This window comes from Saccopteryx leptura, chromosome 1 (genome assembly GCF_036850995.1).
Source record: "Saccopteryx leptura isolate mSacLep1 chromosome 1, mSacLep1_pri_phased_curated, whole genome shotgun sequence".
Lineage (NCBI taxonomy): Eukaryota > Metazoa > Chordata > Mammalia > Chiroptera > Emballonuridae > Saccopteryx > Saccopteryx leptura.
Window position 1 is genome coordinate 385,708,579 of NC_089503.1, and position 26,188 is coordinate 385,734,766.

Genomic DNA, 26,188 nt, shown 5'->3' on the forward strand with positions numbered 1-26,188 from the left:
ACGAGTGGGCCTATGCACAAAGACATGCGTGTGTATGCATGCACACACTTAGTACATACCTCGTGTGCACATGCACACACACGCGTAAGCGTGCACAAACACCTAGCCACCCAACGTGACAAGTTGCCCCTCCTGCCTCGCAGCTGCACAGCTGGGGTTCAGCGGCCCTCAGACATTTAACCCATATGTCAACGCCCAAGGACGCCCTGCATGTGACATCCCTGGGTCCCACCTTTGGATTCAAGGCAGGAGGGACTGAGATGCTCAGAGTACTGTGGTGGCAGGCGGCCTGGGGAAAGGGGGTTTTGGCCTGGAGGCCAGGCCTGTCAGGGAGGGACGTGAGTGTCACCCAGTGTCCCTAGGAGCCCACTCCTCGCCCTGTGTCCGCAGCCAGCCCTGTGGCTCTGAGGGCACAGCTGTGCTGGCAGCTTCCTTCTGCTGAGCCCTTTGGCTCACCGGCTGCTCCTGAGCGGCTGCCAGCTTGCTTGTCCCGACTGCAGCTCCGTCTCCTGAACTAGCTGCCACCCTTCCTCCCCTCCGGCACACCAGACTCCGCAAACGTGCCCCTTCCACAGACAGCATGCCTCTCCCCCCCCCCCCCGCCCCCTGCTCTGTCCCTGCCTCCCTTCTCATCCGCGCTGCGCAGGGGTGGGGGCACTGGGGTGGGGCGCCGGGGTGGGGCAGGGAGCCCAGGTCCTCATGTCACAAGGACTAGGCTGACTCCTGCGGCTGGCGTGGTTCCTCACATCTGAGGGTCAGGACAAGGGACAGCCAGGCCTCTTCCGAGACTTCTGCAGATTAACAAGCCCCAGGGTCAAATGTTTGGTCAGGGCTCTCAACACATGAAGGCTGGGGACACTGAGGCCCCTCGCTGGGCACAGAGGTGAGGCTCAGGGACCATCACATGACTCAGCCCGAGGAAAAGACAGCAGCAGAAAGCACGCCCCCGCCCCCTCCACGGGGAGAAGACCTGGGTGGTCCTCGCCCCCCCTGGGCAGGGCCTTGGCCTCCTCATCTGTGAAGTGCTTCCCCGCCCTCGCGGGACGGCGGGGGGGAGTTGAGGAGTTAATAAAGGGTGCTCTGTGCCAGGGGCTCTGTGAGGCCGCGTGGGGAGGCGGGCAGGTCCGTCTGAGGTCCAGGAGGGATGGCGTCTCCCCTGACGGAGATCCCACCCCTACACAGCAGGCCTCCTCTCGACCGGCAGAGCGGCAGCAGGGCCGCCCGTCGTCGTCCCGGGGCCTGGTTGGCGTGCCGGCTCCACCCGGGAGGCCCACGCACGGGCGAGCCAGAGGCCGACGGCGCCGTCCTGTCCACAGACGAACAGGCTGCGAGGCCCGGGGCTCTCCTGCACCGCAGACTCCGGCCTGTCTGTGGGCGAGGCTGGAGCTCGGGCCTCGGTCAGCGGAGGCGGTCGGGACAGGTCCCATGGGGACAGGGAGGCTGCTGCGAGGGGCAGGCAGGTGGTCGGGACGGGTCCTGTGGGGACAGGGAGGCTGCTGCGAGGGGCAGGCAGGTGGTTGGGACAGGTCCTGTGGGGACAGGGAGGCTGGTCGTCTGCGAGGGGCAGGCAGGTGGTCGGGACAGGTCCTGTGGGGACAGGGAGGCTGCTGCAAGGGGCAGGCAGGTGGTCGGGACAGGTCCTGTGGGGACAGGGAGGCTGCTGGGAGGGGCAGGCAGGTGGTCGGGACGGGTCCCGTGGGGACAGGGAGGCTGCTGCGAGGGGCAGGCAGGTGGTCGGGACAGGTCCTGTGGGGACAGGGAGGCTGCTGGGAGGGGCAGGCAGGTGGTCGGGACGGGTCCCGTGGGGACAGGGAGGCTGCTGGGAGGGGCAGGCAGGTGGTCGGGACAGGTCCCGTGGGGACAGGGAGGCTGCTGGGAGGGGCAGGCAGGTGGTCGGGACGGGTCCCGTGGGGACAGGGAGGCTGCTGGGAGGGGCAGGCAGGTGGTCGGGGCAGGTCCCATGGGGACAGGGAGGCTGCTGCGAGGGGCAGGCAGGTGGTCGGGACAGGTCCTGTGGGGACAGGGAGGCTGCTGTGAGGGGCAGGCAGGTGGTCGGGGCAGGTCCTGTGGGGACAGGGAGGCTGCTGCGAGGGGCAGGGAGGCTGCTGCGAGGGGACAGGGAGGCTGCTGCGAGGGGCAGGCAGGTGGTCGGGACAGGTCCTGTGGGGACAGGGAGGCTGCTGCGAGGGGCAGGCAGGTGGTCGGGACAGGTCCTGTGGGGACAGGGAGGGGACAGGTCCTGTGGGGACAGGGAGGCTGCTGCGAGGGGCAGGCAGGTGGTCGGGACGGGTCCCGTGGGGACAGGGAGGCTGCTGGGAGGGGCAGGCAGGTGGTCGGGACGGGTCCTGTGGGGACAGGGAGGCTGCTGGGAGGGGCAGGCAGGTGGTCGGGGCAGGTCCCGTGGGGACAGGGAGGCTGCTGCGAGGGGCAGGCAGGTGGTCGGGACGGGTCCCGTGGGGACAGGGAGGCTGCTGGGAGGGGCAGGCAGGTGGTCGGGGCAGGTCCCGTGGGGACAGGGAGGCTGCTGCGAGGGGCAGGCAGGTGGTCGGGACGGGTCCCGTGGGGACAGGGAGGCTGCTGGGAGGGGCAGGCAGGTGGTCGGGACGGGTCCTGTGGGGACAGGGAGGCTGCTGGGAGGGGCAGGCAGGTGGTCGGGACAGGTCCTGTGGGGACAGGGAGGGGACAGGTCCCGTGGGGACAGGGAGGCTGCTGCGAGGAGTTGGCAGGTGATCGGGACAGGTCCTGTGGGGACAGGGAGGGGACAGGTCCTGTGGGGACAGGGAGGCTGCTGCGAGGGGCTGGCAGGCCGGTCGCCTCCGGCTTCGCGTCCTCTCTCCACCACAGTGTGTCCTGCACGTGGCTGTCATTCCGCGTCTTGTGGTGGGCGGAAGGGTTGGAGGCAGGGCCTCAGACGCCCACCCGGCTCCCGGGCAGGGAGGGCAGGATGCTGGCCCCTGGGGGGGTCCTATGGTGAAACAGGGAAAGCCAGACGCAGGCCACGGGGCGTGAACTTTGGCCAGTGGGGCCCAGTCAGCCCCCAGCCCTCAGGACCTCTGCCTGATGGTGTATCCCAGGTACCTTCCCGGCATCGCCAGCCTCAAAAATGCTTCCACACCCAGGAGTCAGGCTCTCGGAGGGTTCCCCTTCCAGGGCGTGATTAGACTTCACCCGCCCCCTACACAGGAATGCCGGGGCCGGCACGACCGCCAGCCAGACTCGATGGGCGGACGCGGTTTCCGGACCCTGCCCGTGGTCCAGGCCTGGCCACGCCGCCCAGATTGGGGCTGTGTCTCCTCAGAACGCCCTGGACACCTGCAGGGGAGAGCTCCGTGGGGTCCCTTTCCCTTCCTGTGAGAAGCCGGCTCCCTGGCAGAAGCCTAGAACCGGGGCAGCCTTGGCATTGACCCAAATACGTTCTGATTCCTGAGTGTTCACTATGTATCAAGCCTTGTACCAAATATTTATAATACTATTTTATCTCTACCACAACCAAATGAGGCAGCTTTGACTGTCTCCATCTTACAGATGAGCAAACCGAGAGGTTCCGTGTTGTACCCCGGGCTCCACGTTGGGCAGGGGGTGGCGCTGGGCTCACCCAGGGCAGCTGACTCAGGCTGGGCACTCGCCGCCGGCCTGTACGCATCCTGGGCCAGCTCCTTCTCGCCCTCCGTCGCCCCACCTCCTCCCCGCCTGCCTGCCTGCCTTCCCCCCTGCACCCTGACGGAGCGCCCGCCTTGGGTGGGTCTTCCTCTAAAAGCAGGCTCCTCGGTCTTGCTCTGCCGTGGACTCCACCGGCGTCCGGCCTCCTTCTTCTTGGAAGAGCATTTGTAAATCCACACGAGAGCATTTGTAAGATTCAAAGGAAATCAGTCCTATTAACATTCAGTTATCAAAGTATTAAGAAACACCTGGGGTGGGATAACAACCTGCGTGCGCTTCTCCATTAACGCACCGCACGGTCAGATCCAGCAGCGAGCCCAATAAAGCGACCGTCGTTTTGGGGTAGGGCTCAGCAGATGTGACACCTCAAGATCCCTGCCGCAATTATACTGTGATCTGAAACTGTCTGCACTGCCCTCTGCGTGGCAGAGCCACAGGCTTTGTGACAACAACCGACCGCTAACTACTACACGGTTTGTGGTGCGTACAACGGGAGGGAGAGCTAAATTTCAACTAAAGATGGGGGAGGAGGGAATAAAGACATGGTTTTTTTTTTTTTTTCATTTTTCCGAAGCTGGAAACTGGGAGGCAGTCAGACAGACTCCCGCATGCACCCGACCGAGATCCACCCGGCACGCCCACCAGGGGGCGATGTTCTGCCCCTCTGGGGCGTCGCTCTGTTGCATCCAGAGCTAGTCCAGCGCCTGAGGCAGAGGCCACAGAGCCAGCCCCAGCACCCGGGCCATCTTTGCTCCAATGGAGCCTTGGCTGCAGGAGGGGAAGAGAGAGACAGAGAGGAAGGAGAGGGGGAGGGGTGGAGAAGCAGATGGGCGCTTCTCCTGTGTGCCCTGGCCGGGAATCGAACCCGGGACTTCCGCATGCTAGGTCGACGCTCTACCGTTGAGCCAACCGGCCAGGGCCTGATTTTTTGTTTTGTTTTGTTTTGTTTACCCCAACCATATTCACAATTCTATCCGGGGATCCTTCAACTGGATCTGCAGACCCCACGGGACAGGCAGGGAGACAAGCAGGAAACAAACAGATCAACGAGCCAGGAGGTCGCCGTGTAGGAAGGACGAGGAGAGGACAGGGGCAGGCAGCGATCAGGCGGGGGCAGCGAGGAGGCCGGCAGGCTGGGCGCGCACAGGTGGGGAGAGGGTCGTGGCCACGGGGTCGCAGAGTTCTGAGCCGTGCTGGCCATTTGGATTTGTTCTGGGGGTGGCAGGACTGTGGGACCAGGGGGACCAGAGAGGACGTGGCGGTCTGTCTGATGTTCTCACAGGGGTCGTCTGGCTGCAGGCGGAGGACGAACTGTGGGGCAGGAAGACCTGTGAGTGGTGCCATGGACTCCCAGGCTCCAGGCAGAGTGGCAGCACTGGGGTGGGGGAGACGTGGTCGGATTTGGGGCAGATTTTTAAGGTCGAGCCGGTAGAATTTCTGGAGACAGAAGTGATCTTGCTGTTCCCTGGCTGCTCCAGCCGTGACGGAGCCTCAGTTCTGCCCTGTCCCAGTGGTCAGGGTGTCCTGTGGAAGCCCAGGTGAGAGCAGGGACAACCGGGGGGCACAGGGTGGGGGTGGGGGAGAGCACCCAGCAGCGGCCAGATTGCAAACGCGCCCCTCGGTTTCTCAAAGTGAGCGCCCAGTCTCCCGTCCATCAGCTCTGTCTTCTGCAAGAAGCCTTCCGGCCGGCTGCACAGAGCACTGGCTTTGCCGAGTTACGGGCTCAGCAGATGCCCGGACGTCCCCTCAGGAGACCGCTCACCCGCTCTGTGGACACGGATGTCCTCTATTTGTTCACCCGCTTCCCAGGTGGCCCAGGAACGTCCTTGGCAACCCAGCCGCAATGCTGCCCGCCGCCGGGATCATTTCCTAAGACAGCTGCAAACCACCGTGTTTCCCCCGAATTAAGACAGCATCTTATATTAATTTTTGCTCCTAAAGACGCGCTGGGTCTTCTTTTCAGAGGATGTCTTATTTTTCCATGAACAAGAATTCACACTGATTGTTGAACAAAAAATCAACATGTGTTCATATACCGTAGTCATGTCATCACAAACATCAGCACAAGCAGCCAAACTCTGAACTCCATCGAGAATTTCTTGCGACTCTGTCTCCATGTACAACCATCTACCCCATTTCCCTGAAAATAAGGCAGTGTCTTATATTAATTTTTGCTCCTAAAGACGCGCTGGGTCTTCTTTTCAGGGGAGGCCTTATATTTCTAAGCTTGAAAAGAATTACACTAGGTCTTATTTTGGAGGAAACAGGGTAGGAGGCTTTGTCTCAAAACCAAAACCAGCCGCCCCTCGTGGGCGCTGAGAAAATGTTTGGTGACTGAACGAGTGAGGTGACCAGGGGTAGGAGAGCAAGCCGGCTCAGGGCCCTGGGTTGCTTCCCTCTCATTTACCTCGGAGTACCGGAGTTTCAGCCGAGCTCGTGGCCCCAGGAGACGGCCGGAGGCTGCCCTGGCTCCACACCCTGCACTGCTCACAACGGTTGGGCAGCAGGAGAGCTGGTGGCCTCACTCCTTGTCTGTCTGTCTGTCTGTACAACACCCATTCATACCAGCCTCTCTGTCCCTCCCGGGCCATACTTTGTGGCCATTTGGCTCTTGGTGAAACAGGTTCTCTGGCCCCCCATTTTAGCCCTTTGCGCTCCCCACCAGCGAGGCTACATGGTGGAACTTTAGAGTCCCCCACCCCCCAGGGGTCATATCCCCTGTGGAATGCCCTGCCTAGGGAGTCCCAAAGATGCCTCAAGTCTAGATCAGGGGGCGGCCACGCTATGGCCTACGGCTACCTGGTTTTGTGTGGTCTGTGAGCTAAGACCGCTTTTTCACTTTTAAATGAGCGGAAGGGAATTGTTAGAGAGGACAAGGGTCTCAAGATCGGGGCGGCCCCTTCTCAACGTTCCCCTGCTGAATGTTAAAAATCGAGTACAGTATTTTGCAGATGCAGCCGTAACTGTAAACAGGACGAGTGGTCAGGACTAAACAGGATGAAACCAGCCGACTGCAAAGAAGAAACCAAGATGGAACTGACCAAATAGTGTACACCAGCGATGGCCAAGCCTCCCTTTGGGGGAGGCAGAGCTTTGGATGTGAGTTTCCTGTCTCCTGAGCTGCTGCAAGCAGATAAAACGATCTTACCGCCACCACCGTCTCGATTTGGACTACAGCACCTCTGGACTCAGTACCAGAACCAAAATAAGAATACCATTTTGTAATGTAAAAACGACATCAAATGAACATTTCACTGTGTATCAATAAAGTTTTATTGGTACACAGCCATGCACATTCACTCAGATGTTGTCTGAGGCAGCTTTTGTAGCACCGTCCGCTGAGTTGGGTGGTGGTGACACAAACTGTGTGTGTGTGGCCCTATATGGAAGGAGCCAGTGTGTCTCCCCCGGCCTAGAGTCCCGTGGCCTGAGGAGCCTGGACCGGGGGTCCCGTGCAGGCCCCACCGTTTACAGGTTCAGGGAGTGATTAGGTCACTTCTCGAGGGGTCAGCTGAGTGTTTCCCCTCCTTTAAGTCACACCTCCCACCAAGATCCGTTTGAGAATTGCATGAGATGGGCTTGAGTGGCACCTGGCATTGCGAGGTGCAGAGTGACACCCCTGGACGCAGCCTCTGAGAGGGGTAAAGGTGAGGCCACTCCTGGGCGGGTGCAGCACATTCTACCCTGGAGAAAGCAAGCCACCGACCACGGCAGGGCTGGTGGACCAGTCACACCAGCTCTGCCAAGAGGCACAGTGACTGGTGAAGGCCCCTCCGCCTTGGGTGGAGAGGAGACCCGACCGGCTCCGCCCAGCGGCTGCCTGGCTGAGAAAAGGGGCGTGGCTGTGTGGTTTTGGGGGATTTGAGAAGAACCCACCCTTCCTGGGACTGTGCTCTACTGGCATCGTGGGGATGGACACGTGGCCCCCTTGCCCACTGCCCCCGCCCCAGTTCTGCGGCTGGGCAGACCCCCATCGCTCTCCCCCCAGGAGTCTCTCTACCACCTCCCAGGCATCCATTACCCCTGCCCCCCTGCCCCAGGGTGGGGCCATCTGTGTGGCTGGGCCCAGGGGGCAGCAGGTACAGCTTGCCCAGCCTGGGGCACGGAGTCCCTCCCTCTGGTCTCCCACATTGGCTTTATTAATTGTTTATATTGAAGTCTGTTAATTGGCAATAACCAGCATGCTGAAGTAAGCTGAAGTCTTTTAATCACCCCCTCTCAGGGCCGCCCCCAGGCTGATTGGTGGATCCAGTAAAGTGAGAAAAGGAATTAGCACCCCCTCCCCATCCTCTTCACTATCAGTTAGATAAACTGCTAACATCTGTCATGCAAATAAAGTGGGAAGGAAACCCCGCCCTCCGCCTGGTCCTGGCAGACTTCCCAGGCAGGCTAGACTCCCCTGGGTGTGGGCACCCACCTCCACCTCCCCCCCAACAGAGGCCCCCCCGGGTGGATGCACACCCGCAGACTCAGCTCGGGTGCCGTGTTAGAGCACACCCACTCAGTCAATAGGATTTCTTAAGCAGCTATTATATGCCAGGTGTAGTGCTCCCTGGGACCAGGACAATCACCTGTCACGGCCTTGAGGAAACCGCAGTCCCGCAGGGAGACGGACAGCAGCCGGTAGCACCAGGCCAAGGACAGAGAGGCCTCTGCGGTGGGGTCCCCTGGGGTCCGAGGGACAAGGGCTCTTCTTGGAATGCAGGGAGGGGAGTCAGCGAAGGCCCTGTGGTCCATGCAATTTCACACCCTTCGGAAAGTCACATAACTCAGGTGCACGTGTGTGTCCCCCTGGACCTGCTAACGCACCTGGGGTGCCCCGTGTCTGTCCTGGGAGCAGCTGTCACACTCGCACTCTCGTGACTACTGGGTGCCTGTCACTGGGCTTGGAGACAGGAGAGCAAGGGGAAGCTTGCGAACAGGTAGGGTTTGGAGCTCGGACTGCTGCCCTGGGCTCGAGGGGCTGCGCTGGGCACTCTGGCCACTGGGGGTCAGTCGGAGGGTCCTAGCACCTGGACACCCGCAGATCTCGCACAGAAGCGGCTCCTTCACCTTCTGGCCTTCCCCTCTCTCTCCTACGAGGTTCAAACCCAATCTAAGGCTGAACAGGGAACAGACCCCGTCCTGTCCACTGCTTTCCCCACCACAGTCCCCCCCTTTGTCCCACCTCCACTGTAAACACACACACACACACACACACACACACACACACACACACACCCCGTCCTGTCCACTGCTTTCCCCACCACAGTCCCCCCTTTGTCCCACCTCCACTGTAAACACACACGCACACACACACACACACACACCCCGTCCTGTGCACTGCTTTCCCCACCACAGTCCCCCCTTTGTCCCACCTCCACTGTAAACACACACACACACACACACACACACACCCCGTCCTGTCCACTGCTTTCCCCACCACAGTCCCCCCCTTTGTCCCACCTCCACTGTAAACACACACACACACACACACACACACACCCCGTCCTGTGCACTGCTTTCCCCACCACAGTCCCCCGCTTTGTCCCACCTCCACTGTAAACACACACACACACACACACACACACACACACCCCGTCCTGTCCCCTGCTTTCCCCACCACAGTCCCCCCTTTGTCCCACCTCCACTGTAAACACACACACACACACACACACACACACCCCGTCCTGTGCACTGCTTTCCCCACCACAGTCCCCCCCTTTGTCCCACCTCCACTGTAAACACACACACACACACACACACCCCGTCCTGTGCACTGCTTTCCCCACCACAGTCCCCCCCTTTGTCCCACCTCCACTGTAAACACACACACACACACACACACACACACACACCCCGTCCTGTGCACTGCTTTCCCCACCACAGTCCCCCCCTTTGTCCCACCTCCACTGTAAACACACACACACACACACACACCCCGTCCTGTGCACTGCTTTCCCCACCACAGTCCCCCCTTTGTCCCACCTCCACTGTAAACACACACGCACACACACACACCCCGTCCCCTGTCCCCTGCTTTCCCCACCACAGTCCCCCCTTTGTCCCACCTCCACTGTAAACACACACACACACACACACACACACACACCCCGTCCTGTGCACTGCTTTCCCCACCACAGTCCCCCCCTTTGTCCCACCTCCACTGTAAACACACACACACACACACGCACACACACACACACACACACACACACCCCGTCCTGTGCACTGCTTTCCCCACCACAGTCCCCCCCTTTGTCCCACCTCCACTGTAAACACACACACACACACACACACACACACACACACACACACACCCCGTCTCCTGTCCACTGCTTTCCCCACCACAGTCCCCCCTTTGTCCCACCTCCACTGTAAACACACACACACACACACACACACCCCGTCCTGTGCACTGCTTTCCCCACCACAGTCCCCCCCTTTGTCCCACCTCCACTGTAAAAACACACACACACACACACACACACAGCTAAGCAGGGCCTCACAGGATGGAAGGGAGACGTTTGGGCAGGTGGGGAGGCCACACAGGAGCCGCGGTCCTGCCCTGCCCTGTGGTGCTGGCGAGCCTCATGCCTGGAGCACAGGGTGTGTGTGAGACTGGAGGCCCCAGGGAGAGACTCAAGGTGGAGAGGCAGATCCTGCTCAGATACAGCTGACATTGGCAATAGGGAGCCACTGAATGTCCTCAGGGACTTGTTTGTTTTTTCCCCCCTCCATTCCAGGGTCACCTCATAGCCCACTGTGGCTGCTGCAGCCCCAGCTATCTCATCCTCATCCCATCAGCAGAGAGGAAGAAGGGATGACTAAGAAGAAGCAAAGTGTGCATGCCACTGTCTTGAAGCAGAATTCCTGACCGCTTAGTCAGATGGCCCCTGCTGGCTGCCAGGAAAATGTCTTCATACTCCAGACGGACACCAGGATAGAGTGGCAGACCTTTCCTCGGGCCAGCTTCCTACTCAGCGTGCGCTCCCTCCTCCCCCGCTCCCAGCAGAATCTCCAGGAGGCACATGGTATGAGAGTTTGTCCCTGTCCTGCTCCTCCAGCCAGGTCTGGACATGAGCCTATGGGGAGACAGTGCCAGTCTGCCTGCCCCGGGGAGCCCCTGGCCCAGGGTGGAGTGGCTGCAGGGAGTGGGCCACCTGACCTCAGGAGGCCTACAGGACCCAGGGACCTCCCAGGCCTGGCTGGCCCTCTCCCCGCATCTCTGGTCTCCAGGTGCTGGTGCCCAGCCCCAGGGGTGCCACTCCTGGTGAGGGCAGGGTTGCCACCTGCCTTTCTTTTCCATTGTCAGTGTTTATGAAGGACCAGGGCACTGAGCACTGGGCGCTGGGTGGCCAAGGAGTGCACGGGTCACTGCAGAGAACACAGAGGCGCCACGGGGCTCGTGTCCTGGGTGGGCAGCCCCCGGGCCAGCTGCCCCTTCCACCCGCCCAAAGAGGTCACGGTCAGTGAGGCCAGGATGCATACGGCCGTCCCTCCCTCAGTGACTTTCCTTCAACTTCTGCAAACCCTGCGCTGCCCTTTGGATGAAACGCTACAAAATGAAAAATGTTTTTCATTAATTTTAATGAAAAAATTACAGTGTGTTCTATTCCATGCCAAGACACTCAATTTCTCACCGATAGAAGAACGTAGCAATTGAACAAGGGAAACAAGTTTATGTACACAATAAACAAGGACCGGAAATTAATTCAGTACTACGGTTTGTACTACCGTGTGTAATGTGATGAAGTCTACCTTTTCCTGCCCTCAAGCGGACAGAGAGGAGGGTGGGAGGCGTGGGCACCTCTGGGGACCCATGACGTTCAGGCAAGTGCCCGTTTGGGGCATCCTGGTGATCTTGCCCTGAAAAAAATAAAGTCCTAGCAGAGAAAAGTAACTTGGGGGCAAGGTAAAGGCATACCGGAGAGCCCTTCCGGAGCAGATGGACGCGGCTAGGCAGGCGGCAGCCCGAGGAGCCACGGAAGATGACCCCCCTCTCTCTGCGCGGCCTGGCGCATGGCAACGCAGCAAACAGTTTGGTCTCTGCAAAGGCGGCCCGCGGCTCCCATGTGTTCACAGGACAATCTCTGCCTAGAGACGCCAGGGTCCAGGGAACAGATGGCGAGTGTGTGTGTGTCTTCATCTGAAACTGTAAGGCAGCAGCGTCTCTTTGTAGAGGGCATTTAATTAGCGGGTTTGGGGGCAAAACGTTTGCGCGGGCAGGCCTCACTTTATTGCATCTCGCTTCGGCACACTTCGCAGATGTTGCGTTGTGTGGTTTTTTTTTTGTTTTTTGTTTTTTTGTGTTTTTTTTTCGTACAAACTGAAGGAAAACCTCTCTACTGCTCACTTTATTGGAATGGTCCAGAAGCAAACCTACCTTATCTTGGAGGTGAGACAGGCCAGTGAGCCGGGATGAGTGGGACAGGGAAACTGAGACAGATAAATGGCCAGGCAGTTTGCAGCCACCTAGTAAATCGCAAAATCCTAGCTTCCCTAACCAAGGACAGCAGAGAGAATGGTTTACACTTTTCCTCCCCAAACCAGAGGGCCAGTAGCTTTAATCACCCTACCCAGGGAGAGAGACAGCAGATATCCAATTAGTCCCGTTTGTGCCAACCACACCCAAGGACGGATAAAGTCAGGGGAATAAATCTCATTTTAGTGCCTCGGCATAAATCTGATGACTATTCTATTGAAATCCTTCCCTAAGACGTTCCCTAAATCCCCAGCTTTTAAAACACTCAGCACTAAGGACCCAGGGTATGCTCTCTCAGGTCCTTCCCTCCCTCTTGGGCGTGCATCTCCTAAGCTCTAAGGGTCCCCACGAGACTTGCCACCAGGGGGGCAGCGGGCAGTGGCAGCTGGCCCCAGGCTGACCCCCTGAACCTGTCCCTCTCCCAGGCCCCTTTTCTCTGACTCTCCAGCGAGCCAAAGCAGCCCCGCCCAGGTGTTCCTGTCGCTTCTCCTGTCCTCCGTCCTTCCTTGTGTCACTGTCCCCAGCTTTAACAAACATACTCTCAAGATCACCTGGGCTCGTGTTGTGCAATCTTTCTGCACAAAGTCAAGAATCCACACACTACGGAGGTCACTCTGACCCAGTCCCCTTTCCAGGGACAGAGGTAGACCCGAACATCAGAAGAGGCAGTGGTGGTGGTGGTGGTGGTGGTGTGTGTGCGTGCGTGCGTGCGTGCGTGCGTGTGTGTGTCGGGAGGGGGGTTGCTGTCTGAAAAGTTGTATAAGAGCAGATAGGGCAAACAGTCTCCAATTGCAAAGCGGGAGGCGGGGCCTCTGTTTCCCCAGGGCTGGGTTCCCAGTTGCCTTGTTAGTAGGAGACCTCTACATCCCCCACCCCGGGCGCCCACTGGAGAGCCGGGAGGGAAAGCCAACTCTTGGAGTGGTGAAGGGGGTTTACCGGGGAACTCAGGAGAACCAGAGCTGGAGCTGCAGCTCCCGAGTGTTCCCACTGCCCTCCCCTGAGGCCCCGTGCCCCGCGCCCCACAGCTACCAGGGGCCCAAGAGGAGGAAAAATTCCTGGAACATGATGGGAGTCAGAGACTTCATCAGATTCAAGCCAAAATATGGGCCTCTGAGTCTATAATCAAACCTGATTGCCATCCCCTCCAACGGTTCCCTGTGCAAAGCCCCTGTCTGCAGGGCCCCGGGTCCATCCTCCTCGCCTTACTGGCAACAACTCCCCCCCCCCCCCCCCTTCCTTTGGAAGACAGCTTCTCCTGCCCTCTTGATCATGCTGCTTGGGTAGGATTGGCTCCCCTTAGCCCCAGGGGAGGGGCCTAGATGTCTTCAGCCAATCAGTGAAGATCCCAGCCACAGGACTTGGTCTACAAATGGCACATGACCCAGTTCTCGCTACCAGACACAGGATGCTGGGGGGTTCTGGGAAAGGAGCCCCCTTGTGTTCCCGAGAGCGGCCAGCGGAGTTGTGCCGACCGCCACCGGACAGGAAGGAGGAAGCCAGTGCAGCGCGGGAAACGCCGACAGCCACCCTGAGGAGGGTGGAGGGGACATTAGAATGAGGTTGCCACCGTGGAAAGCGGAGTGGAGAGGCAGGTACAAGGTCCCTAGTGACAGGAGAGCCCCACGCAGCATTGTACCCTACCCTGAGTGCTCTGAGAGCCACTAGGCAGGGGGTTGAGGGCAGAGGGGCCTGCGCCACAGCCCGGCCCCTGCAGAGCCTCCACTGCACCTTCAAAGCCGGATGTCAGCCTGGCCAGTGGTGGTGCAGTGGATGGAGCGTCCCCCTGGGACCCTGAGGTCTCCGGTTCGAAAACCGAGATTGCCGGCTTGAACGCGGGGTCGCTGGCTTGAGCTTAGGATCATAGACACGGCCCCATGGTCACTGGCTTGAAGCCCAAGGTCACTGGCTTGAGCAAGAGGTCACTCGTTCTGCTGTTGCCCCCCTGGTCAAGGCACATATGAGAAAGCAATCAATGAACAACTAAGGAGCTGCAACTGCGAGTTGATGCTTCTTATCTCCCTCCCTTCCTGTCTGTCTCTTTTTCAGTAACCCCCCCCCCCCCCCCCCCTACGCACGCACACAAAGCTGGAGGTCAAAAGGGTTGCCCTTGAGGCTGCTTTCAAAATCCAAAGAAGGTTGCTGGGCACAGTGCCTCCTTTTTTTTTTTTTTTTTAGCAAGCATATTATATTTTTTTATTTTGAATTTTTTTACAGGGACAGAGAGAGAGTCAGATAGAAGGATAGATAGGGACAGACAGACAGGAAAGGAGAGAGATGAGAAGTATTAATCATCAGTTTCTCGCCGTGACACCTTAGTTGTTCATTGATTGCTTTCTCATATGTGCCATGACCGCAGGCCTTCAGCAGACTGAGTAACCCCCCGCTCGAGCCAGTGACCTTGGGTCCATGCTAGTGAGCTTTTTGCTCAAGCCAGATGAGCCCGCGCTCAAGCTGGCAACCCCGGGGTCTCGAACCTGGGTCCTTCCGCATCCCAGTCCGACGCTCTATCCACTGCGCCACCACCTGGTCAGGCCACAATGCCTCCTTGTCAGAGGTAAGGGGGTTCAAGCTGTAGCAAATTCCATTCACCTTGACTTGAGCATTCCAACACACCTCAGACCACAGACCTGCGGGCTCCTCACAGAGATGGCGGGCCCTGAATTGTGTCAGCCACAGGGACCATTGTTTTCTCCCAGGAACCTGAGAAGTAACTCCCAGAGGGGGTTGAGAGCTCACTGACCTAGTGTAGAGTGAACTAGTGGGAACCGCGTGACCCGTGAGTTCCTTGAAGTGCCTCTCCTGCCTACAGACCTGGTGGCCCTCCGGTCCCCAGGAGTTAAGAGTTAGCCTGCGCCTCTACCTGTGCTCAGCGCTCCAGGTGAAGGGACGCGGCTGGACGGAAGACTCCCCGGCCCTCCCCCTCCGTGCGCTGTCTCAGCAGGTCCTGCTCAGAGGCACTGCCCCCCCACGGGCATTTGCGAGGCTACGGCTCCTAGTTACATTGTGCTTGAGGGGGCCCATCACTCACCAAACCTGGAGGATTTGGGTCGTAGACCTGAGTGGGCTCAGCAAGCTCAGTGGGCTGCTTGCTGGTTTTATTCCTGGGGACCCGTGGTCCATGACCCATGTCCAGGGATCTCTGCCCCTGGATGGTTCCTGTAGCCCCGTCCCTCTGCCTGGGGGAGGATGGCCATCCCCCAATTTTCACATGGCTTCACCTGCGCTGGGCTCCTCCCAGCCACTCTAAGATTAAAAATCCCGTCTCAGAGCGACCTTCTGCCAGAGCTCCTGGCTACGGCGGCTGAGCACATGGTAAAGATTTGGGAAGCACCGGTTAGTAAAGGGCTTGATTGTTCCTGGCCACGTTACTTGTGTGGCCGTGGGAATGTGTGTGCCTACTGCGGTGCCCGTAACTGACCAGCGGCCCCTTCCCTGTTCTCTGAGATCTCCACTGGGGTTGGTGTCCAGGCCACACTTCCCCTGCAGGGACACTAGGCAGGCCTGTTTCGTGAGGCGCGGGGCTCCTCTCTTACGGGCGGGTGACTTTGGGCTCCATCGGTCTTGCTGCAGTCTGGGACTCTTCCTGCCCAGCCTGCCTCCCTTCACGCTGTCCTTCTCATTGGTCAGACTGCAGGGTGCGCCAATAGCCCCCCCCACTCCCCCCCCCCCATTTTCCCTCACAGGTGTTCTCTAATCCCATCTCCATGCCCGCGTCCCAGAGGATTTGAACTCACCCATGTCATATCTTAAGTGGTAAGAGGTTCACGGATGTCTGTTACATTATTCTTTACACCTCTTGTGTATCAGAAACGCGGTACTAATTTTTCTGACTGAAAAAGACAAGCTTATGGCCCGCTCTCACAGACAGCATCCTCACAGGGGGTGGGAAGGGAGAGTGTCCTGGAATTGATAGATCCATTCAGCACTCCTGTCCCTAGATGCTTTGCTTTCCTTCCTCTAATGATGCCAGGGATTTTCTGGTCCTTTTTAGCCAATTAGCACAGATCATCATTTGGTCCAGATTCTCATTAGTGACTTCTGCAAAATGTCAGAACTTCTGCCAGCTGCCGGAGAGAGCACCCTGAATGCGAAATTTCTGGTGATGATACTTCTATCAATAAACACAGCCCGGGCCCTGGCCAGTGACTCAGTGAATAGAGCATCGGCCTGGTGTATGGATGTTCTGGGTTCAATACCTAGTCAGGGCACACAGGAGAAGTGATCATCTGCTTCTGCCCTCCTCTCCACCTTCTCCCTTTTCCTCTCCCACAGCCAGTGGGTTTGATTGGTTTGAGCATTGGCCCCAGGCAATGAGGATAGCTTTGTTGGTCTGAGTGCATCAGCCTCAGGCGCTAAAACTAGCTTGGTACTCAAGCATTAGCCCTAGACAAAGTTGCCAGTTAGATCCAGGTTGGGGCACATATGGGAGTCTGCCTCACTATCTTCCCTCCTCTCACTTAGAAAAATAAATAAGTGAATAAACACAGCCCAGCCCACACTCTGTGCCTCCCAGCCTGATCGAGGCACCTTCAGAGTTCATCACTACACATATTCCTCCATACCCTGGGACTGTCAGTCAGGGAGTCCCTGCAGTTCTTTCTGGGATAAGTCTTCTCTTCCCCTGATGCTTCATTGTATCATCTGGACCACATGGAGGCCGGGTCCTGAAAGTTCCAGGGGAGACAGTGAGGGGTGGGTGGGCCATGAGGGCCACTCAAGGGCGGGACAGTCAGGGGAGACAGTGAGGGGTGGGTGGGTCATGAGGGCCACTCAAGGGCGGGACAGTGAGGGGAGACAGTGAGGGGTGGGTGGGTCATGAGGGCCACTCAAGGGCGGGACAGTCAGGGGAGACAGTGAGGGGTGGGTGGGTCATGAGGGCCACTCAAGGGCGGGACAGTCAGGGGAGACAGTGAGGGGTGGGTGGGCCATGAGGGCCACTCAAGGGCGGGACAGTCAGGGGAGACAGTGAGGGGTGGGTGGGTCATGGGGACCACTCAAGGGCGGGACAGTCAGGGGAGACAGTGAGGGGTGGGTGGGCCATGGGGGCCACTCAAGGGCGGGACAGTCAGGGGAGACAGTGAGGGGTGGGTGGGTCATGAGGAGGGCCACTCAAGGGCGGGACAGTCAGGGGAGACAGTGAGGGGTGGGTGGGTCATGAGGGCCACTCAAGGGCGGGACAGTCAGGGGAGACAGTGAGGGGTGGGTGGGCCATGAGGGCCACTCAAGGGCGGGACAGTGAGCTGCTTGGAGAGTGTCCTCCGAGTCCTGGCAATCCTCCCAGACGCTGCCATCCCGGTAGGATACTGACGATGCCCGACACTGCCCGCCCTTTCACAGAGGGGACCTGGTGAGGTTGGGGACTCAACTGACCCTGCAATTCGGGAACGTCAAACCCAGTCTCCAAGTTCCGCCTGCAGCAACTTCAGTTCTACGGCTCCACGCGATGAAAGCTTCTTTCGGTGTGGTCACAGAACGGCCCTGAATTTTATTCCGTGTCTTGAGGCAAACATTTTGATTTGAGCCTGTCGTCAACTTGCTTTAAATTATCCAGCGTTCCTCACCCTTATAGCTTGGCCCATGGCACCTGCTGGAGTCCTCCACTCTCGGCTGGCATGTGGTCGCAGGTGGCCGGAGGGTACAGCAGGATTCGCTGTTTGCCGCAGTGTGCCATTGGTACCTTTTTTTTCTGTTAAATAATGGGAACCAGAGCAACTGCTGATTCTGACCTCATAGAGTTATGAAAACCAATTCCAAGTAGCTCACATATCGCTATGGAGTTTTTTCCTTTTATTTTTGTTTTTGTTTTTTCTATCGAGTTTATTGTGCTGACATTGATTAATAAAATTATATAGGTTTCGGGTGCACAATTCTATAATACATTATCTGTACCTACGGGTTTCTCTTATTTTTAAAATTCTTTTGTAGTTTTTTTAAAGATTTTATTCATTTTAGAGAGGAGATATATATATAGATATAGATAAAGATATAGATATATATGTATATATGAGAGAGAGAGAGAGAGAAAGAGAGAGAGAGAAGGGGGAGGAGCAGGAAGCATCAACTCCCATATGTGCCTTGACTGGGCAAGCCTAGGGTTTTGAACCGGTGACCTCAGCATTCCAGGTTGACACTTTATCCACTGCGCCACCACGAGCCAGGCCCTATGGGTTTTTCATGAATCCCACTCCTGGTACTAATTTTTAAATTGGGATTGTTGGGTTTCAAGAACCCAAAATTGGCAGTGGAAAAGCGAGACAGGAAGAGGGCTTTACTGAAGAGAGAGTGACGGGTCACAGAGTGGAAGGAAGTGTTAGACAGTGGCCTCAGGTCGACAGGCCTCAGTGCAGCCCTGGGGACCTTGGTAGCGCTACAAGTCTCTGGGGCTCGGCCACAGGTGCCTCAGCTCTCCTCACCCCCCCCCCCCCATCCCGGTGAGTCTCCGCCAGAGACGCAGATTCTGGAGAGAGACCCTGATTGGGTAGATGGGGTTATGGCCCTAATCTTACGGGGAGGGTCCCAGGCTTAGTGATGGCCACCTCCCAGAAGTACAGGGACCAGGGAAACTGTGTCCCCCCACCCCCCACCCCAAGGAAATAATGCTAATCAGACAAAACCAGAATGTGGATTTCACATACCACTTCCTTTCAGCTCTGAGCCTTTTCACATTCTGTTTCCTTTTTTCTGGAGGGCTCTGTTCTCCTGTGGGCCTTGGCATAGATGTCACCTTCCCTAGGAAGCTTCCTTGAGATCCCAAGCCTGGTATAAGTCCCCCTCCTAAGTGGTTTTATTTTATGTTTCTCCCTGTATTGTAATTGTCCGTTCACTTGTCCTTCTCTCTCACTGGACTGTGAGCTCAGTGATCGGAGGGATTAAGTTCGCCTTGCTTACAGTTAGGACTCCCAAATCGACACCATTCGTGGCACATGCTGGGTCCTCGACAGCTGTTTGTGGCATAAATAAAGGAGGAAGACCTGGCTCTTTCATTCACCTTCTGTGACCTCTGGGAAGGCCCGCCCCTCTGAGCCTTAGTTTCTTCATTCATAAAATGCAGAGTAGCAGCAGGTCTCGCTCAAGGATAGTTAGATGGCAAGAAACCCACTCAAGCTAACTGTACAAGGGGGGTAGTTACGAGGAATCAGGGGTGTCCATGGAACCTGAGGGCTTTGCCCGGAGCTGGGAAGTGTCGGGAATCCGCACGGACACCCCCTTCACCTGCTCCCTCCGGGGGGCCACGTGCTCTCTCGTGCCCGCCCCTCCGGGTCCTCTGTTCACGGATGGCAGTGGTCCGTCTCTTCGGTCTGTGTGTCTGGGGTCCCTCCAGCCCTTGCGTCATGGACTGGGCCCCCTGGGAGGCAGACTGTGGGGTGGAGTTTACCGTGGAGGGTGTTGATGAGGAATGTTCTCGGGATTGGCACCTGCAGAAGGAAAGGGGAGGGAGGGAGGACGCAGGAGGGGACAGAGGGGAAGTTGGGTTGTGACACTGTCCCCAAATGTCCTCAGCTGATCTCAGAGGAAACTGGACTGAAATAGTGGGGGCGGGGCAGGACTTTTAAACCCCTCGCCTCACCATTAGAAACTGGGGGTCTGCTGCCCGGGAAAGAGAGGGCGACCTTGCCAAGGCGGCTCTCCTCAACAGGGGCAGTTCTTGAAAGGGCGACAGCTGAGAGACGTCTCGAGACCGCGTTCCAGGCTTGGTTCAAGTTTTTGAGAAGGAGTCTGGCTCGGTTCTCGGTCAGGTGTCCACACTCAAGCCAACAAGCGGCTCTCAGGCGGCTGCCGAGTTATTTGGGACAAATAGCACTTCAGGTAGGGACGGGAGGGGACCACAAAGAGGGTGTAGCCCTCCAAATGGGTCCTCAACAAGTTCAGTGACAGGCAGGACAAGATTGGTAAGATCAGGGCTCTGGAGCCACATGGCTTATGTCTGAAGCTAGGAGTGTATCCAGCAGTAATGGGAAAGGACAGTCAGAGGCTTACACGAGAGGAGGGCTTTATTGGCTCATCCCAGAACAAGTCTGGGAGCAGGCAGCCCTGGCCTGGGACAGCAGCTTAAAGGTATCGCTGGGGACCTGGGGTCCTCCTGTTTTCCTGCTCCATCATATCTAGCATGTTGATTTAGTCCTCATCATCACAAGGTGACTGCTGCACCTCCGGTCATCACATCTGCACTCCCCTTACATAAGGGGAAGGGAAAAAGGCCACCAGAAAGGAGTGGGAAAGAGGAGGGCAAAGGGTTCCCCCTAGCTAGGCTCTGCTATTTTATTTGGAAAGGAATGCCTGCTCCAAGGATTATCCCCTCTTGCTCATAGGTCAAAATCGTGCCATGGGGCTAATCTTAGCAGCAAGGGAGGCTAGGAAGGCGAGCACCTCCGCTTTCTAGCCGTAGAATAAGAAAAAGGGTTTGGTGATAGCTTTCGGGTGGTTCACTTACCGCGTGTGCTACAACCACTAGCCACCTACATGGCCTTGGGAAAGCCGGTTAACCTCCAGCTTCAGTGTCCCCATTGAGAAAAGGAAGATGATCATAGTACCTACACCATTAGGTGCGTTCATACAGCGGCCACTGGTGTGTGAGAAGTTCTCAAAAAAATGGTAGCCGATATTGTTACGACTAGTGATCCATGGATCCGGAAGTGGCATCTGAGGCCCAGGGGCAGTGCTGGGGGCGAGACGGCGTCCCACCCCAGAGGGTTCTGCCTTGGACAGCGCAGCTCACTCAGGTGTGGGGGACGAGCCCCGGGGGAGGCAGGTGGGACCGGGGTTTGGCTTCAGTTTGAGGTGTGCTCAGGGTCAGAGTGAGGGGCCCCCGGATTGAGGACGCAGCTGGGTGTGGGAGTGTCCCCATGCCCTGAGGTCCGGGGCGAGGCAACCTTCCCCGTGGGCGGTGGGGCAGCTCAGGGGGAGGGCAGAGGTGGCACGTGACAGGCTGGCTGGGGTCCCCTCCAGTTGGCAGGGATTCATTTTAATGAGTGACATTTGGCCCTGGGGCCCAACGACTCGTTTCTCTTCACTGTTGGGAAATCAGAACACAACTATGATGAGCAACTTTAGTAAATTGGTTCAATTTGATGAACATAAAACAGGCGAAAGGAGGGAAATACCTATTGCTTCCAGCCAGGGGGCCAGTGGTTCACCTCGGCTTCGTAGCCGAGTCTGGTGGTGGCTGAAGTCATTAGTGTGGTAAGACCCCGCTAAGTGGTGTCCCCTCCCCGAGCCTGGATTATCTGCAGGGGAACCAATGCTTCGTGTGGTCCCTGGAGCAGATGCCCTTGGGGACCCGGGACAGTGGGGGGCCAGGCACCAGGCAGGATCAGGTCACACGCAGCCCCCACACCTGCAGACCTGCATGCACGCTCCCACGTGTCCACACATGGTCTGGCCGACGAGGAGGCCCTCCCACCCCAGCACTGGGCACAGTGTCACAGGCGGACCCCCCAGCCTCTGCCCACACTGGCTTGAGAAGCAAGCCTGGCCCCTCACCACCCCCAGCCTCAGTTTTCCCCTCAGGAATGCGGGCACTGGAACAGGCCTCGGGGGGCAGCTCTTTATGAGCCGCCCCGGCCTTTGATCGGAGCTTGGCCCTCGCTAGCCCTCTCGTTCCCTCCCTGTGACCCCCACCACGCCCCTGCTGGCGTCTGTTCTCAGAAAGACCCGGTTCCCGGCGGCCTGGCCGTGTGCCCGTGTCTCTGCCGTGAGAGCCTTTTCCTTCCCCACGAGCCCTCACAGGCGCCTGGTGGAGAGGCAGAGAGGCGGAGAGCCAGTTCTGGAGCCCGCTGCTGCATGCACCTCTCCATGCCTCAGTTTCCTCATCTGTAAACTGGAGTGACATGGTTGGGTTGTTGTGAGGTTCAGTGAGTGTGTACGTGAGGTGGTGCTGGGCCTGGCCCATGGTGAGTGCACAGAAGTGTCAGCACCCTTGGGGGCGGCAGCGGGTGCTGGGAACAGTGAGGGGTTCCCTGGGTCAGGCAGGGTGTCTCACCATGGCGGCAGAGGAAGGCATCTGGGAAACTATCGACATGTTAATGTCCCCGACCTGGTCCCCTCTGGACCACGCAAATCAGGATCTCTGCATGTGGGTGGGACACCAGCATGCTAAAACTCTCCAGGGGATTCCTCTTCTCTTCTTTCCCAAGTGAGAGGAGGAAAGATAGAGATACAGACTCCCGCATGCACCCCAACCGGGATCCACCCGGCAACCCCCACCTGGGGCTGATGCTCTGCCCATCTGTGGCCATGCTTGCAACTGAGCTATTTTTAGTGCCTGAGGCGGAGGCCCCAGAGCCATCCTCATGACTTGGGGCCGATGCACTCGAACCAATCGTGGGCCAGGCATGGAGAGGTACAGAGAAAGAGGAGGGGTGGAGAAGCAGATGGTCATTTCTCCTGTGTGCCCTAACTGGGAATCAAACCTGGGACATCCACATGCCAGGCTGATGCTCTACCACTGAGCCAACCGGCCAGGGCCTCCAGGGGATTCTAATGTGCAGCAGGGCTGAGAACCATCAGGCTAGAGAGTCCTGTGGAGGCAGCAAGTCTAGGTGACAGGTCCGTTCAAATGCAGGCCATCAGTGGTTCTCAGCCAGGCATGACTGCCAGAAGGCTTCCTGGAGGAAGGGGCAGAAGAAATGAGGGCATGGGGTTAGGGGAAGGTGCAGTGGCTGAGGGTGGGAGGGGGCTCTGAGGCACGGGGACCCCTCCACTGGCTACCCGCTGCCTGGCCCTCCCGGCCCCTTCCAGCTGCTGCGCTGTGTGGCTCTCCGGCCCAGCTGTGGCCCGCCTCCTTAATAAAGGCCAATTGCTGCCCAGTTCGCCCCCAGTACTCCTGATGGGGCCATTAATATTCCAGGGAAGATTAACTTCCCCCCCTGCAGCCCCTGGGCCCTGCTTGACAGCTGATGGATCGAGGCCTCCGGCTCAGGCAGAGAGGGGTCTGCCTGCCTGAGACCGCTCGGAGCTCAGGTGCCATCCTGCCTCTGTGGGCCCTTCCAGGTCCCCCCCCCCACCGGAAAGGCTCGGAGCTCAGGTGCCGTCCTGCCTCTGTGGGCCCTTCCAGGTCCCCCCCCCCCCCACCGGAAAGCGGAACGTGACCGAGAGAGAGTGCAAGGGGGCCGAGTGGGGCCCCATTCAGCCCCGGGACCCTGCGTGACACCCTAAGGGGACTAATTCAATCCTTCTCTCTGGCCCCGAGGGTGCCAGGGACCTACTGACAGTCCTGCGGCAGGAGTGGAACCCAGGACTTCTGACTTCTGGCCCAGGGGTCACAGCATACAGGACCCCAGGGTCCCCACTCCGTCCCCAGAGGTGTGACAGGAACAGCATCCCCTGGGAGCTGCTGGGGAGGCAGGGACCTCAGTGAGCCCCGCCCTCCTCCCTGCGGGCACTCCACCTGGACCCTCGTTGGTGGGAGGAGGGGAGGACCTCTCAGGGGGTGAGCCGTCATGCTGCCCCAGCTGCCCCAGGCCTGGCTCCTCCCCGGAGGTGGTCCCTGGTAACTTCTTCCCTGCCTGCAGGTGGCAGAGGCTCTGGAGGACTAGAGTGGGAAACAGCGAAAAAGGGAATCGTACCCCTGAAGACGAATTTAAAGACACACGGCTCCCTCGAATCCCATTTGTTCTCTGCCAGCTTCCAGCTCCCTGCCATGCGTAGACAGACACATGTGTCACTCCACTCCCACACAGCACACACCACATAAACACCCCCTCCCCTGTAACACATAACACACACCACACACACCCCCGGCGTGCCACACACATGCCCAAGTGCATGCAGAAGCCCGTCCACTCCTGGGCTGCCAACTAGCAGGTAAATGCTGCACATGCCCAAACCCGCGTCTCTGGACACAGCTCTAGACTCCTATCTCTGTGACAAGGTGACCCCCGGTGAGCCCTGCTTCCTGGTAGTCACGGCCTGTGTCGTCTTCTCCTCCCGAACCAGCGCCGTCCCTAAGCACACGGCCGCGGTGATGCCACGTGACTTTGAAGGCGGGCGCGCTAGACTCCGTGCGCGTCCTGCCTGGGCCTCCCGGGATGATCACTCCCGGGACACGTCATGGAACGCAGCCTCCGCACCGTGAGGAGCTCGGATAGGGGCTCCTGCCGACAGCGCCGGCTGAGCTCCCGGCCCACAGCACCTGCCAGTGTGGGTGGAAGTCCTTCTAAGCCTTCAGATGACTCCTGCCCCAGCCCCGTCTGACTGTAGCCTCCCCGGGACCCTAAGTTAGAAATGCCTGGTGAGCCCGGAAAACCCCTGGGAGATAAAGTATAGTGTGAAGCCACTAAGTTCGGAGCGGTTGGCGATAGGTAATCAAACAGCAAGCCGGGTGAGACTTAAGGCAGGTTGGCCTGGACTTCGGGAAGTCCTGGCTATGTCACCTCTGTGGGTTGACTCTTGGGGCCATTCTCAGGTGTGGGGTGGGGTTTGTCCTGAGAGGAATCAACAGTCTCTCATCCTGGGCACAAATGGATCTGGGCAAATGACAGGAGGACGTGGGACTGGGTTTTAGACCCGGGGTTTTAGGGGTAGGTCCAGCTGCAGATAACAGAAAGTCCTCCGATTGTTCTTGCTCTCAATGGAAGTAGGTTCCTAGCTGGCACCGGGGCCAGAGGTAGGCAGTCGAGGCTGACCCGGCACTCTGGTATCAGGGGCCCAGGCTCCAGGGTCCCTGCTCTGCAAACTCTGGGGGTGCCTTTCCCACTGTGTATTCTCTTCACCATAGACTATAATGTACAGGGTGCCCCCCCCCAAAGTTGGGCAATGTAGGGTACTATTAGGCTTCTGCCATCTTGTTTCCCCATCGTGTGTGGCTTCCCTTTCCGAGGTCACCCCCACCTCATGATCTCAGGTTGCTGCCGCAGTTCCAGACATTATGTCTGCATTCCAGCTGTCAGGAAGGAGGAGTGATGAAGGCCACAGCTCCTCGCTCTAGAGACACTTTTTGGAAAAGATACTTCCGCTTACTATCCAGACTCAGTCGTGTGACCACATCCAGCTGTAAGCAAGGTTGGAAGTGTAAGAGTTACTCTGGATGGCTACACGCCCAGCTGCAAATCGGGAGTTCAGAGAAGACGGGGGCTCCCGGGGCACTAGCAGACTCTGTGCTGGGGGAACCCGTGTTTCCTGGATGCCGGGATCAGCTGGCCCGGACACGCAGGAGGGGAGGGCGCAGAGGGCAGAGCCGGGGCCAAGGCAGAGAGCCGGACACGCAGGAGGGCGCAGAGGGCAGAGCCGGGGCCAAGGCAGACAGCCAGCTTCAGAAGACAGCTTTCAATGTGCTCACGTGATACGACTATTCCTAAATCTTCAGGGACTGGTTGAAGGCCACAGCTGGAACCCTCCATGGAGCTCGGGAATCAGGGAAGGCTCTGTCCCATGCTAGAAGCAAGACAGATAAGAAAGGAGAGTGGAGGCCACTCCCCCCCCCAAGGTCAGTGGCAGCAGGCTTGTCTGCAGCAAGGAGGGGCCGCTCCTGAGGATACACGCGTCCACACTCTGGGTCTCCTGGACACACGCGTCCACACTCTGGGTCTCCTGGACACATACATCCACACCCTGGGTCTCCTGGACACAGACGTCCACACCCTGGGTCTCCTGGAACCAGGGCCCCCTCGCGCTCTGCCACGGGGCCAGTGGGTGCCTCTAACCCAGCGGGTCTAAAACGAACACCCAGCACCCTCCCTCCTCCCCCCCTCCCCGCCACAGCTGCGGCCCCCTCCTCAGTCCACCCCAGGTGCTCAACCCCAGCCACTCGACTGCAGATGTGCTAGACTTCTCCATCTCTCCCCCAAACCCGAATTCGGTCACCGTGCCCCCTCCCCTTTCCACCCTCTCCCTCTGCCCCCCCGGCTCTTGTCACTTTGCCTGGATTACAGCAGTCACAGCTGAAGGACGGGTCCCCTCCTGGCCTCCCTGGCCCTAGCCCATGCTCTGCACACCCCCAGGGTCCTCCAGCGGGTTCTCACTGCCTCCAGGGTGAATAAAGTCACAGCCCCGAGGCCCAGGCCCCCAGGAGCTGCCCGCTGCCCCGCTCGCTTCAGCCGCAAGAAAGGTATCTGTCCACATAGCCAT

The 26,188-nt window shown here is 58.5% G+C and overlaps 1 protein-coding gene across 1 annotated transcript; it reads right to left on the minus strand.

Moving 5' to 3' along the window:
• Nucleotides 1-1,174: 1,174 nt before the first annotated feature.
• LOC136388489 (uncharacterized) lies at nucleotides 1,175-26,188 on the minus strand. The gene is made up of 3 exons (XM_066360315.1): nucleotides 26,056-26,188; nucleotides 23,511-23,654; nucleotides 1,175-2,742 (listed from the first exon to the last, which is right to left on the minus strand). The coding sequence occupies exons 1-3, from the start codon at nucleotides 26,186-26,188 to the stop codon at nucleotides 1,175-1,177; spliced, it is 1,845 nt and encodes a 614-aa protein (XP_066216412.1).